Source organism: Pelodiscus sinensis, chromosome 3 (assembly GCF_049634645.1).
Source record: "Pelodiscus sinensis isolate JC-2024 chromosome 3, ASM4963464v1, whole genome shotgun sequence".
Lineage (NCBI taxonomy): Eukaryota > Metazoa > Chordata > Testudines > Trionychidae > Pelodiscus > Pelodiscus sinensis.
Window position 1 is genome coordinate 53,112,430 of NC_134713.1, and position 15,552 is coordinate 53,127,981.

The 15,552-nt window shown below is 42.6% G+C and overlaps 1 protein-coding gene across 49 annotated transcripts in view; it reads left to right on the forward strand.

The window, feature by feature from the left end:
• The window catches only part of RIMS1 (regulating synaptic membrane exocytosis 1), a 465,499-nt gene that overhangs the window by 235,325 nt on the left and 214,622 nt on the right, over window positions 1-15,552 (forward strand). Inside the window, exon 1 of one of the 49 annotated variants that reach the window (XM_025186754.2) lies at window positions 11,831-12,223. The exons of the other annotated variants lie outside the window; for them this stretch is intronic. Within the exon in view, the coding sequence (XP_025042539.2) occupies window positions 12,166-12,223 (58 nt within the window). The 5' untranslated portion in view covers window positions 11,831-12,165. Of the gene's footprint in view, window positions 1-11,830; window positions 12,224-15,552 lie in introns of those variants that run through there. 49 annotated transcript variants of the gene reach the window in all.

Below are 15,552 nucleotides of genomic sequence, written 5' to 3' on the forward strand. Positions count from 1 at the left end.
ATGCCGGGTAAACTAGTTTACATGGCTCCATCGACGGAGCCATGTAGTCTAGACATACCCTTGATAGTGGAGGCCATGTGGGAAAGAGTTGGTTATATAGGAAACAGGTGTATAATATGCATCTGTCTGCCTTATCAACCCACAAAACTAATACGAGTTTATTCAAAAGTTTATTCAAAAGAGAATCAGATGAGGGCTTTTGTATATTACTAAATTACTTTCTGAAGGAGTTGTGATTGCTTCTGTGACTTACAGGAAATTAGTTTATTGACAATAAGCATCCTAACTACTATATGCTAAGTCTAATAATAGAATTGGTCCATAATGAACTAAAGAATAAAATTAATTTATCCTATAGGGTACGTCTACACTGCACGGTAGCTCAAAATAAGATATGCAATTTGAGCTACATAAATTGTGTGTCTTATTTCAATCTTATTTCAAAATAGCTTATTTTGTACTTTAGCACTACCCAAACAGGGACAAATTTCTAAATAACCCACTATTCTGAAACATCCCTTACTCCTCATGGAATGAAGCTTACAAGAATATCAGAATAGAGAGTCCGTTATATTTCAAATAATGGGTTTGCTGTGAAGATGTGGGTTAGCTATTTCAGCATACTCCAGTATCTCAAAATAGCATTGTAGTGTAGATGTAGCCATATTTGTTTAATACATTTTATTATTCTGTCTGTTATATTTCTAAATGGAAGACAAACTGGGTCATTTCCAAGCTATATAAGTAAGTCCAGTCAGTGTTTAAGTGGGAAAACACAAAAGAAAAAGTCAGATTATATCAGGAAGTAGGACTGATGAGTTAGTAGATGGCTGGTCTTTACCCTTGTCATTACTTATCTAATGTCAAAGTATAATTTTAGTAGGGATCATAAAGAACCATAACTCAAATGAGATGTTAATCTAAGTTTTTGACCATTTTCAAAAAGCCTCTGGTACCTGTGTTTTTAAATTCCATTTTTGATAACTTTAGTTAATGTACAGGTGCAATTTAATTTAATTTTCACTTTTTTTGTCCTGAGCAGTTGTAAAATTTTGCTCCGTGTATTGTAAATTTATTAGTTTAATCCCAGTTTTTGTGTTGGGCATGAAATTTTGTTTTTGTGGGGCATGAAATTATTCTTATATATATTGCACAGTGGTCAGTAGGGTGCTTGGGGATATATTTTTCTCACATACTGTTGTACACCTTTGTTGCAGATTGAGGTTGATTCATTTTAATGCCATAGTCGCCAATACTGAATAATGCAACATCTCAATTACTAGTGTATGTGCATGCATGTGTGTATGTGTAGATAGGGGAGAAGGGATATCCTACTATTAAATTACCTTCACTGGTTATGTGATGATGTTATTGTTTTGCTGTACCCAATGTGGCAAGATGCCCAAGGGTGCTCATCTACTTACTTGACTATTTCTGCAAAAATCCCAACCAATCTGGAAGCCCTGCAGTTCTTCTTGGCACTGATTATATCACTGACTTAATCAAAGGACAAACCTGTATCCATGTTGTCATTACATGTTGACTGATCTACAACTCTTATTAATGCCTTGTCTGTGAGTCTGAAAAATGTGTTTCCACCCCTGAAGGATTTAGCCTTTGTCATTGAACAGAGTTTGGCCCTCTGCTTTTTTCAAAGGTACTGTAGTTGTTTGTGTAGGATCATTTACATCGGAGTGGCCAACCCATTACAGACAAAGAGCTAAAATAGTGGTGGATACAGAGCAAAGAGCTGAGGGGAAAAAAGTTGTAGAGCAAAAAAAAAGACAGAAACATGCTACCCTTGAAGAGGTGAGGGTGCGGGAGCCGCGGTTTTTTCTTTGAAGAGCCACATGTGGCTCGCGAGCCACGGGTTGGCCACTCCTGATTTACATCATTCAGAGTTGGTGTCAAGACAGTTGGCATAGCCTTGTACTACATCTTCCTTGGTATTCCACCATTGGACCGGTGTGTCTTTAAGCTTAGACTGGATAACCTGACACAGATTCCAGAATTTTACAACTGTGCTATAGGGATATGGGATATAAGAATTTGATGATGCATTTTACGACTGAGTAGACCGAAAGGGAACATTATAACCATTTTCAAGTACCTAAAAGATTGTTATAAAGGGGAGAAAAATAAATTATTTTTCTTAACCTGTGAGTTAAGAAACAGTGAGCTTAAATTGCAGCAAGGGAGTTGTAGGTTGGACATTAGGGAAAATTTAATAACTGTCAGTGTGGTAAAGCATAGGAATAAATTGCTGAGGGAGATTGTGGAATCTCCATCATTGGAGATTTTTAATTGCGGGTTAGACAAACATCTGTTAGAGATCATTTAGATGGTGCCTGGTCCTGCCATGAGTGCAGAGGTTGGACTCAATGACTTCTAGAGGTCACTTCCAATTCTCTGCTTCTATGTATTTGTAGCTGTTGAATTTCTGAATCAGTCTCACCACATCACTCTTGATGACATTGTTTAGCTGTACCCAAGGTAGGAAGAGCAGTTTGATATACCGTGTTGCAACACGTCACTCATTCACTGTTTACAATAACAGTAGTAGTAAAGCTGGCAAGTTCGACAAAACTGTGCTTATGTAGCTTCATCTTGTAACTACTTTACATTGAGCATCTGACTGGTTTAGATAATAACTTGCACTGCACTGGTCAGATTAGTAATACAGTTTGGAGCAGATCCAGCAGTCAGGGCCTGCACATGACTGCAGTAATTTGTACAGCCTGTAGGTCCCGCCGCTGGATATTGTAGTTGACAAGATGCCATTGTTTGGCTCTTTGGTTCTGGCAGGCAGAAAAAAGTCTTCATGATTTCTGATTGCTTCTTGATTAGCTCGCTAAGTAGAAGAGATCCATCGGTAGTCTCTTTTCCCAGTCCCATGCTGTAATTTGCATGTTGCCAGAGTGCCCCATTATTTCCAACTCTTGCATTAAAGTCTCCACATGATAATCTATTTATCTGACACCAAAGTAGATAGGGTGAGTTTGTCTAAGTCACTATAGCACTTTTTTTTCTCATTGTAAACATTTGTCATGGTAGAAGCATAAGTGCTGATGACAAACATACTGTTTGTTTCCATGACACTCATAGAACCCTAAGATGAACACTTATGCCTCCTTCTGCTAACAGGTGCTGCTGTTGGTACCCCTCCATTGCCGGGGTGGTCCTGCAGAGCCATTGGGTGCGGGAGCATGTCCCAGGTGGGGTGGTGCGCCCTGCACGCACAGCTGCAGCTGTGGAAAAACAAAAGAAGTGGTCAGTTATCCCTGGGAACATAGTGGGTGAAGCCCAGCCCCCCCTTTGCAAGGTGAAGATGACCATTCCCTGCACCATCAGAGCCGATGTGCTTGCACACAGGCTATGGTTGGAATGTCCTGCTATCGCCGGGAGTGGGAGCTGCCCCGAGACCGCACCCATGCCCCTGTGCTGTGTATAGTGTGGGTGAGGTGGGGGGAGATGTCCCTTGTGTCTGTGTACAGTGGCCTTGTGGAGGGAGGGCGTCTAGCTGTGTCCCACCCCGGGGTCAGGAGCATGTCATGTCTCTTCACACACACGTGTAACAGGTCAAGGCCCCTGTGTGGCAGCCAGCTGGGCCACATGCCCAGGGGTGACATGGCACATGATCGCACGTGCACAAGTTGCTGCATGATCTGTGGTAAGCAAGGCCCATGCGCACGGTCCCTGGTCTCCCTCCCCGTCCCCAAATAAGGGGACAGTGATGGCACTCACATGTTGTTACCTCCTTGGATGACACTGGTGATGGGTCTGCAGGGACAGCTCGGGGGTCCTGGCTGTGTGGCACGCTCCCTCTGGGCTCCTGTAGCTCCTGGCGCTCCTCTTCCATGCCCTGGTCAGGGCCCTCTGCTCCAGGATCGATGACCCCTGGGGTGGCACAGATCGTCCCGCCCCCCAGGATTCCGTCCAGGGCATCAAAATAGTGGCTGGTGTCTGCCCTGTTCGGGAACTGCCCCCTGTGGCCCTGGCATAGGCCTGCCACAGCTCCTTTATTTTCATGTGCACCTGCTGCTGGGTATGCATGTGGCCTTTGGTGGCCTGGCTGTCAGCCATCCGCCTGTGGACGTCCACGTTCCTCCATCTAGTGCGGAGATCGTGGATATTGGAGGCCTCCCCCCAAACCTCAATGAGGTCCATGATCTCTGCACTAGACCAGGAAGGCGCCCGCCTTCTCTGGCCCTTGGCAGGCTCCTGGGAGCTGGGGGAAGGGGACCGGGGAGCAGTGGAGGGCTGGCTGGCTGGCACTGGCTGCCTGGCTCATGGCTGAGCCACTGGGTCAGGGGCAGTGACTGCTGGCTCTGTGCTAGCAGGCCTGGAGCTGGCACAGGCACTGTGGCCAGAGTCTACCCCTTTAAGGGCTCCGGGGCTGGGGGAGAGGAGAGGAAGTTTTCCTGGTTGTGGCCAGAGTGGCCACCAGGGTACCCTGGGAAAGGCTGGAGGTCCCTTATTTCAAAATAAACATCTACACAGCACTTATTTCAAATTAGCTATTTTGAATTTGGCTTTATTCCTCATGGAATGAGGTTTACCAAATTTGAAATAAACACTCCTCTATTTTGATTTAATTTTGAAATAGCAGTTTCAGTGTGTAGACGCTAGGAAAGTTATTTCGAAATAACAGCTGTCTTTTCGAAATAACTGTGCTCTGTAGACATACCCTCACACTCACACTCAGGGGAGAATGCAGTTTAGAGCAAGTTACAAGCAAGAAAGCTGAGAGCTACAAAGATTACAAAGTTGCAGCTTACAGTAAATTTGAGAATTACAAAGATTACAAAGTTTGACAAAGATCACAATGAATTACAAGGTTTGACAAAGATCACAATGAGTTGCAGTTTAAAACCTTAGACCTTACAGTTTAGTGAAGTTGCAGAAAATACATGTGTATAAATCCAGAAAGCTCAGGCAGAGGCTTTTTTATGCAACAACTATGATCTTAGCAACTTTATGATTCCACACACTTAACAGACTTACGAACAGTAACATTTTCCAGATCCTGGATATTAAATATTTTATTATCATTTCTTTCCAGCTGTGCAGCATCTTCAAATGATAAAAATATTTTCTTTTTACATTGGCTGGCTCTTTGTAAACATGACCTTTTATATATTTATAAAATTTAACACCAGTCCACTTTACTTTCATGCCTGTGGCTTGCTTCTCTGCCACTTGTACGCAAATTATTTTCTGGGAGGATGATGTCAACCCTGAGAATTGTCTAATTTTGACCAAGGAAGTACTTTCCAGATCAAAAGATGGCCTTTCAAGGAAAAGTAGACCGTGTCCCTTGAAGTGTGGAGCAGTAAGTTAGTCTGTATTTTTCTCTTGGGAACAGTGCCAGGGCGGGAGGAAGTTATCTCTAGAGGCCCGAATTCAGCAAAGCACTTGAACATATGCTTAAGTCTTAATACTGAATAGAGCTGATTTGCGAATTTTAATCCTAATTTAAAGTTTCGAAGGTTTTAGTTTAGAGATCTGACTTCTTGGGGGAAGAAGTGCAACATGAGGGGGAGATAAGCATAAGCTTACATTTGATTACCATCATTGCAGCTTGCACGAGTACTAAAAAATAAATAACTTTCCACCATATAAAGAGGGAGAATGAAATATGCACTATACTCATTATCAGGGCTTGCCAAGCCGCGGCATTGTCGAGCCCTGCTCATTACCGTATATTCCGGCGTACAAGACGACCTCTGATGTTAAAAAACATCTCCCAAAAATCGGGGGTCGTCTTGTACGCCGGGTATACATCCCAGGCGCGCCTGGGATGCCCCGCCAACGGCTTCCCCCGAGGCTTGGCAAAGCCTGGGCTGCCCCCCTGCCGGAGCCCCTCTGCAGCTTTGAAAGCCTCAGGGGAAGCCAGCGGTGGGGCATCCCAGGCGCGCCTGTGATGTATACCCGGCGTACAAGACGACCCCCGATTTTTGGGTGATGTTTTTTAACATCAGAGGTCGTCTTGTACGCCGGCTTCCCCTGAGGCTTTGCAAAGCTGCTGCGGCTTTGCTCCCGGTGCCTCTGGTCTGCTGGGGACCATCTCCAGGAGCAAAGGAGGTGGAGGGGCGCTGGGGTATAAGATGAAACCCTATCTTTTAATTAAAAAATTAGGGGGTCGTCTTATACGGCCAGTCGCCTATACGCCGGAAAATACGGTATATTGATTTTAATTAATTTATGTATTTCATAATTTTAATGTTAAATTCTGATTTTCAGGGCTTAATCTGTAGAAATATGGCACAAAATACCATGAATTTCTTCCCCTCAATATCAACATAAGCAAACATAGTAGTAAAAATTCTTAGGACTATTCTTGGAAAAAAAATGAGTTGGTCATAACATTATTCATAATACTTTAAAACTTTTTGTCTCAGTGTTATTCACAGTAGACTCTGTGAAGCCACATGGTTCCCTTTAGAAATGAATGGGTTCTCTATAACTTCTCAAGGAATTTCCCATATGAAGCAACTTGCAAGACAAAACCTGAGCTCTGAAAAATAGCTCTAAATGTATCTGGTTAAATACGACTATTTCAATGGCTAGCCTTTTGTTAATTTAGTTCTTTTGTTAACACTCCTTTAAACTGAAGCTCTTTCATCTTTCCAGATGTAATGTTTTCATTAACATTAGGCATTTTTTCATTTTGTTTTTCATTTTGTAATAATTTTTAGCAGATGCCACTTCCCTATGTGGTTTTTGTTTAGAAAAAGAACTAGGTGATGAGAATGTTTTTCTTCATATTACAATGAATGAGAAAGTATGCTAACTTATGAATGAGAAAGTTCGCTATGCCAAAGTTTGCTAACTTAATCCACCAGTCTGTACATTCTTGATTATTAAAAAGCTAAATTAGCTACTAGACAGAGCCTATGGAATGTAATTTTCAACTAGCACATTAAATAATCATACAATACAATTCCAATTATCTGTTTCTGTTTCCAAAGTTGATATTTCTGCTAACATAGATGCATCTGCCTACTTCAGGTGCTAAACAGTATAAAGCCTATCATGGAATATATCTCCATGTGCACTCTACCAGAGCCTTACGTTCCTTCTATTAGCTCATTTCCATATATGGAAATTACATTCCAAGCCTGGGTTTGCATAACTGTACATTAGTATTTGTTTGTTACATGGGAGTTTAACTAAAAGGAAAGTCACTAAACCTTCAGTGTAACAGAAACATATAGCCAGTGGCAAAAAAAAAAAAGTTAGGTTTGCTAAAGGAATATGGACCACATTTTCAAAAGTATGTGAGTACCTAAAGATGCATGTAGGTGCTTAATAGGATTTTCAAAATGCCAAAGTCCCTGATTTTCTACTCATTTCAAAAGGAGTTACGTAGTTGGCTAGGCACTTTTGAAAAGCTCACTAGGCACCTATCAGCATTTTAGGTGCCTAAACATCTTTGAAAATCTAATTTGATGTACCTAAAATACATATTTCAGTCTAATTTTTGAGTTTATGGTATTGTTACCTAGTTCATAATATACAAATAATCAAGGAAAAACACACTCAATTTACTATGTTATCTGCTTCTACAACTAGAATACAATAAAGAAAAATAATGTTTCTGTTTTCATGTCTTTTCACTTGAAAAAAATGCTATTTAAACTAGTTTTGCATCTGTGCAAAGTTAATGCTTTAACACTTATAGATTTAATATATTCATAAAATAGATTTTTGTAAACGTTTGCATGCTTAAATACTTTACATTGTGACCAGGTATTTCAAATTTCATGGCTTATGGGACTGATGCTTCCTTTAACAGTCAAGTCAAGTGAATATAAAATTCTGCAATTTTACTTTTTGTTCTGGCTTTGTGAATCATTTGGAAATCAGTCAAATGTTGAGCATTCAAAAATATTCAGTGATTGTAACAGTCATATCCTTATCCCCAGCCTGAGGGGAAGTATGTCAGAGGAATTCCATGTATGAGTCAGGGGAACGGAAGGGGCATGTCAGAGTGGAATTCTGATTTACCCAAATCTCCAACGGTGGGGGGCTTTTTTGTATGTGGAGAAAGTGAAAGCTGATCACATGTAACTCTGAACTTGCAGTGAGGCTCGGTGGATGAGAATCTGAGAGCCACAATTCACTTTGCATCCCCTCTTCTATTCATGTCAACTTGTGGGCAGGCATGGAGAATCTGCTACAAAGTATGCAGTCTTGGTATCCAAGCTTTCAAAGCAAATCATTGAGGTCATTCATAAGTTCATCAAATCTTGAGGACTAGTACTGAAGTTTTGCAAACACTAAAGGACTCAGATATGGCAAAATCAAACCGAAGACTTATTATTCCTGAAATAGTCACATTTTTGTGTGTGGCTAAACAGCTTCTGCAGTAAATGGACTTGACAGTGTAAGCTAAGAGCAGAAATATTTCATTGGTTATGTGGATGTTAATCGAATCTTAATATTATACTGTGTATGTTTATCTTTAGTTGACTTATTACCAGGTTATGATAGCTATTCTTCAAAATCTATGACTTTTCCAACAAAATTGTGGACCACAAGCTCAATATGGGTTAACAGTATACAGGTTGGAACTCTCTGGGCTGGCACCCTTGGGACCTGACTGGTCCCATACGAGGGTATTTGCCAGACCAGAGGAGCTCCCCCTGCGACTAGCTTCCCAGACCACCTTCCCTCCCCGCTGCCAGTTCTAGCCACCCCGCCTTGCTGGGCTGCTGTAGCCCCGGCAGCCTGGACTGCCCGGCTCCAGCCCCGCTGTCTGGGCTGCCATGTCCCTGGCCCCGGTCCCGCTGTTGGGGATGCCATGGCTGCTGCATTTCTGGCCCCAGTCCAGCTATTGGGGCTGCCATGCCTGCCACATCTCCGGTTCCAGGCCCACGACTGCCCACGACTGCTGCTACCATGACTGCCACATCCTCGGTCCTGCTACTGGGACTGCCGCAGCCCCTGCTGCTCTACCAGGGCTCTGGCACTGGTCCCAGCTCAACCCCCATGAGGCTCCGAGCCGCCACCCTCTTGCCACTGGGACTCACAGCAAGGACTCTTGGTCCAGGAACACCTGTGGTCTTGATGTACAAGGAGGTCTTCTATTAGTTCAGTTCTGAGCCTGATTCTCTAAATTAGCTAGTTTTAAGAGTCCACGGGATGCAATATTTGAGGTTTTGAAATTTGTTTCGGTTTCACATTGGAGTGGAAAAAGAACTTTTCAGCTGTTTTTGTGAGAATAGAATTGTGTGGAGGAGAAAGACAAGGGTGAGTGAAGCGAGCTAGAATACAGAAGACAGAGGAAGAGAGTTGGGGGAATGGTCAGGAATACAGAAAGCTCACGGTTCAAGTTGCTGCTGTGACTGATTCAGAGTGAGCTGGGATGAAGAACTCTGCTCCCAATCAGGTTGAGTAGGAATTTGCATATGGTTTTCCCACATCCCCGGTAAGTACCTTAACCCCCAGGCTATTAGAACAAGCATCAGAACAAGTCTTTTCCTCAGCCCTGGACCTCTAAACTTTCCTGACCAAATGTTTGTCAACATAATACTTTTGAGCCACCAACTTTATGCAGCTTTACTTTAGAAAATGGCTACTCTTCATTATTTCGTAGCTGTAATTCACATAGGCTGCGTCTATACTGGCAAGATTTTGCGCAAATACTTTTAACAGAAAAGTTTTTCCGTTAAAAGTATTTGCACAAGAGAGCATTTTGGCATGTGCCTTTGTGCAAAAGATTTGCAGAAGCATCCGTGCCAGTGTAGACGCTCTCTTGCATAAGAAAGCTCCGGTGGCCATTTTAGCCATCAGGCTTTCTTGCACAAGAGGGCTTATCCCTGAGTGGGAGCATCAAAGTATTTGCGCAAGAACCACTGATTTTGTACTGTACAAAGTCAGTGTTCTTGCGCAAATACTCGCAGCCAGTGTAGACAGGCGGCAAGATTTTGCGCAAAATCTTGCCATTCTAGACACAGCCATAAAGTCCTGAACAAGGTCTTTTGGATCCAGAAAACTTTCAAAAACATACAATCTTAATTGCAATAATTCATTGATTTTATAGATTGTAGATTTGATTTGATAACGTAAGAATGAGGTATCTGCATTAAACTCTATGACTACTGAATTAATTTCCCTGCAATATAGTTGCCATTTTAGCAGCAAATACCCTCAATAGAGCTTAGTAATATTAACACATCTAACAATTATTTGCGATCAAAATGGGGTGCAAATGCTGGAATGAAGCCATGCGGGACCCAGAACTCCCCCTTGGCCAGGCCCAAGCAAAAAAAAAAAAAAAAAAAAAGGATTCCAAGAGTTGTTAAGCAAAAAATTTAAAAAAAATGTATATAAAAAAAACCCCAGCATGGCTCCTTTAAGAAATGCTTTTGAGGCTTTTTGGCCCTAACAGGCTGCCAGCGGCCGTCAGCCATCTTATCTTCCTGCTCCGGCCAGTCAGCTCCCCTGCGGAACCGGATAAGCATCCCGTATTTTCGCCTTCTGGCTGGGAAAAAATCAGAAAATACCGGACATTTTAGGTGTCTGGTATTTTCTGAAATTTTTTTATCAGACAGGAGGCAAAAATACCGGCCTGTCCAGGTCAGTACCGGACACCTGGAAACTCTACCCAGGCTGCACCGGGCCCAGCTTTCCTCCCTGTTGGCTCAGGCTGAAGCTATATTCAGTCAGGGTCGGCCCTCTCCTCCCCTTCCTTCCCCCACCATTCCCCTCTCCTTGCCCCCCCCCCCCCCCCCCGGCCTCTGAGGAGAAGCATCTTTTTGGAATAGCAAAAGTCTTCAGGGAAATGTTCAGACTTCAGGAAAGAGGATCAGGTAGTGTCTTTGGGGGAAGAGATGTACTCTGGGAACTGTCCATATTCTTTCTTTTGATCCTTTTGCAAATGCTCCCTGGTCAGTGGATGTCTGGGTCATTTCCTGTCTCCTTAAGGATACTTCAAATCTGATATCGCTCTTTTCCAGGGCCATCTGGAGAAGCTCGTCTTTTTATCAATGGCCTGTCAGGGAGAAGTACAGGATCAGAATATCCTAATCTTCTTGCTGCCAATATTATCTCATTAGTCACATATTATGTCAGTAATGACATGACATGTCAACTATTGCTTCTGGCACATTTGCAATATGAGAAAGCATGTATAAGACAATATTCCATGAGAGAGAGAGAGAGAGAGAGAGAGAGAGACCTTATCTGTGTTACCAATAATATTAAAGATGAAAGAATTTGTCCACTTAATTTGTTCTATACTTAATGTGTTTCTTTGGAGATGAAAACAATTAGTTAATTTCACTTTATTTTCTAGACAGTTTTACTTTTAGGTTCTCACATTGTTATACTTCTGCAATTTACTCCAGACATGTTTTTATTATTATACTTAAGAACAGAACTTTTTTCCATAAAGAAAACATTTTTGTTCACTTTAGGAAGCTTAAATTATATTTTTGACCAAAATTGACCTTAAATTGTTCCTTTAATCAATAGGCTTGCTTAAAAAAAATCCAAAGATAGCCGTATTCCCATTTCTCTGATTTGTATTAAAATAATGAAATATACCTATATATTGTATTGGGAATGCATGACTATATGGAATATATATTTAATTTAGTATAAGATTAATTAGAACAAGTTTAGAACATGCATTATAGTCCATTAACACTCAGTCAGTATAATACTGCTGAATAGAAATAACAGCTGCAGCAATGGGATTGATTATTCTGATTCTTGAGCTTGTGCACACTGTTTCTCTGTGTCATCTTTAAAGGGACCGAACATTTATTTCAAACTGTCTGCAGAGAGGAAACAGCATTTTTCCATCTTGTTTCAAGAGACAGTTAGCTGTGGACTTTTAAAATCATTAATGGTTCCTATTGTCAGAAACTCTTTAACATTGTACTGAGCATTCATACACTCATTCACTAATCCTTGCTAGCACTATACTGCAGAGATTTGTTTTGATAACAACAGATCACATGGGCTTGCTTAGTGTCACCAAGAATATGTGACACTGCAGAATAATTTGGCTTGCAATCAGAATGCAACGACTATAGTCACTTTCCTTTGCTCTGAAATGGATTTTTGATTGCATTACGGGTTTGCCACCATTGCAAGCTGGACTTCAGCAGTCTCCTAGGTGCCAGTTGTTCTTATTTAACCACTCTGTTGTTGATGCTTCTGTTTTCTGGGTTTCTTCAGTTTCTACTTCTCACTTTGCAGTCAGGGACAGGTAAACAAGTTACTCTAGCATTGATATTATAGACATATGTAAAATATTTCATATATTCAGTTTGACTGAGGAAAGATCATGTCCTCAGCATGTAAAATATTAATTGTACTTAATTTTCATCTTAATCAGTAAATAAGGACCATTTTGTTCTTAAATCTGTTTTTCTGTTACAATCTTTTTTTAAAACCATGTATAGTAAATATAATCTGGTACATTAGTGGCATGATTTTTTAGACAAAAATCTGAATTCAGAAAATACATAGTGATATTTAAATGCATTTTTAAAAATAATAATTTAATTGACTCAAAACTATATTGTATGTTGGAAAAGTCATGGATAAAGAATTTAGAATATTGACCCTCAGGAAACTAATTACTCAAGTATATTATTTATAGCTAATCTGTTTGGCAGAAGACAAATGATGTGTCCCCTGAACCATGGTGCGATTAATAGATTTCTTAACCTTCACTTATTCAGAATGCAGTATACTTCTATTTTTTTATGTTGTGTATTATTTTGGGAAATATTTAATATCCGTATATGTGAAAAAGGCACTTTTATGAATGATTATGATGAATTATCAGTTGCTACTGATGTAGCACTGTATGTATGCATCACATGTTATTAAACAGAAAAGGTCAGAATCCATCTCCTAAAGAACTTACAGTCCAAATAAGACAAGATTAGGAGGTAAGAACTACACAGGTAAGGCTCAAGGGGAAAACTTATGAATACAGACAAAATGGTCACACAGTTTGTTATGGTATGCATAAACTGGGGAGTTTCAGAATTTCACCCCTGTGGAGAAAGGTCTGACAGCAACACTTAGATAAGCACCTTCAGGTGTGGGACAGCGGATGTCAGATGGAGCAAAGTTGTGGAGGACCTAGAAGAGAGACAGGGTGCTGAATTTCACTTAGGATGTAAGTTGGGAGCCAATGAAAAATTTTGGTGAGTTGTTTTTGGGGCGTAGAAGGAAATACAGTTGTAGTGGTGGATACTGTAAAGGTAGATATTTTGACAAGAGGTGAATCAGTGGTGAGAATAAGGCAAATTTCAGGAGGGCCAAAGTGGTAGACATTGTAGTAGTCCAGGTATGAGCTCATCAAGCCTGCAAAAAAAGTAGTGATGGAGAGGAATGAGCATATTTTGGAGAAATTGTGCTGGTAAAATTGGCATGATAAAGTGACAGTGTCCACATGTCAGTACAGGCAGTCCCCGACTTACGCGGATCCGACTTATGTCGGATCCGCACTTACGAACATGGCTTTTCTCGCCCAGGAGCTCACGGGCGGCGAGTCGCCACCCGTGTCCTCCGGGGCGAGAAAAGCTTCTCCTGGTCTCCCTGGTCTGCTGGGGGGGGGGGGGTCCAGCAAAGCCGCTGGACCCCCCCAGCAGACCAGGGACACCCGAGCAAAGCTGCCCAGGCGGCGGAAGTCCCGCTGCCTGGGCGGCTTTGCTCATTTGCCCCGGAGCAAAGCCGTCCAGGCAGCGGGACTCCTGCCACCTGGGCGGCTTTGCTCCTGTCCCCCTGGTCTGCTGGGGGGGGTCCAGAAAAGCCACTGGACCCCCCCCAGCAGACCAGGGACACCCGAGCAAAGCCGCCGCCTGGGCAGCATTGCTCCCAGGCGAACGAGCAAAGCTGCCCAGGCGGCGGCTTTGCTCTGGTGTCCCTGGTCTGCTGGGGGGGTCCAGCGGCTTTGCTGGACCCCCCCAGCAGACCAGGGGGACAGGAGCAAAGCCGCAGAGCACGCCCGCAGCGGGACAGCCTGGGCGTGCCTGGGCTGTCCCGCTGCGGGCGTGCTCCAAGGCTTTGCTCCCCGTCTCCCTGCAGACCAGGGAGATGGAGAGCAAAGCTGCTGAGCACGCCCGCAGCGGGACAGCTCAAGCGTGCCCGGGCTGTCCCGCTGTGGGCGTGCTCAGCGGCTTTGCTCCCCGTCTCCCTGGTCTGCAGGGAGATGGGGAGCAAAGCCTTGGAGCACGCCCGCATTGGGACAGCCCGGGCGCGCTTGGGCTGTCCCGCTGCGGGCATGCTCCACGGCTTTGCTCCTGTCACCGTGGTCTGCTGGGGGGGGGGTGCAGCTAGTGCCCCCCCAGCAGACCAGGCTTTTCTTGCCTACCCCCAGCAGCTGACTCGGGGAGGCCTGGGTTTCTTAAGTTGAATCTGTATATAAGTCAGAACTGGCATCCAGATTCAGCCGCGGTTGAAACTGGTCAGTTTCAGCAGCGGCTGATTCCAGTTTCAACTTACATACAGATTCAACTTAAGAACAAACCTACAGTCCCTATCTTGTACGTAACCCGGGGATTGCCTGTATATAATTATAATTACAGTACTCATATTCTATACTGTTCTGTTCTTATAGATGGCCCAGGTTTTAGTTTAGGTCACAGAACACTTTTTAAGACCCTGTTTTCAGTTGTTTATAGCTTTCCCAAATATAAACTATTCACTGAAATTTTCTATTCCAAGAAGTCCAACTGTATATAAAACACACTATACTTACATGGGGATCCCTACTGTATAGTGAGGAAGAAATTGGAATTTGTGGTCCAGAAGCTTCAGATTTTCAATAATCTGATACTATGGCTAACAATTGTTAGAAATTTACTGTGAATACACAGTTTTAAACATTTGTTATGTACATTAAAGGACATTTGAGATTATACTTATGAAATTAAGTAGACCAGGGAGACGGGGAGCAGACCAGGGAGACGGGGAGCAGCTTTTCTCGCCCCGGAGGAGGCGGGCGGCGGGACCAGGCGTCCCGCCGCTCCAGTCCTCCGGGGCGAGAAAATCCCCGTTCATAACTGCGGATCCGACGTAAGTCGGATCCGCGTAACTCGGGGACTGCCTATATTAAGATAAAAATGTAAAAGTTGTATTTTGTTGATGGAAAGACACATTACTGTTGGGTTTTGGTTTAGTTTCAGTCACCGATATGCCATTGTGTTTAGATGTTTATTTCTGCCTCAGTAACTGTAATGATCTAAAAGTAGTCTTAACTTATTTAGTTATACTTGCTAAAGGTAAGCAAAAGCACCCAGGCACTTTGTCTAAAGTGTGTTGAAAAAGTAAATTGGGATTTTCTGAAGTTAAGTACATATTAAAAGTGAAATCCTGACCTTGCTCAGGAAATGGGAGTTTTGCCATTGACTTGAATGAGGCCCAGATTTCACCATAGAGTTTTAAATCATCACCAAAGTGTTTGTAGGCCTCTCACAAGACACGTATGTGCAGATTTTTCTCCACAGTATACTGCCAGTACACATTGTGAAGCATGAGCTGTCATCATTTAAAAATATAAGGAAAATATGTTCATTTGTA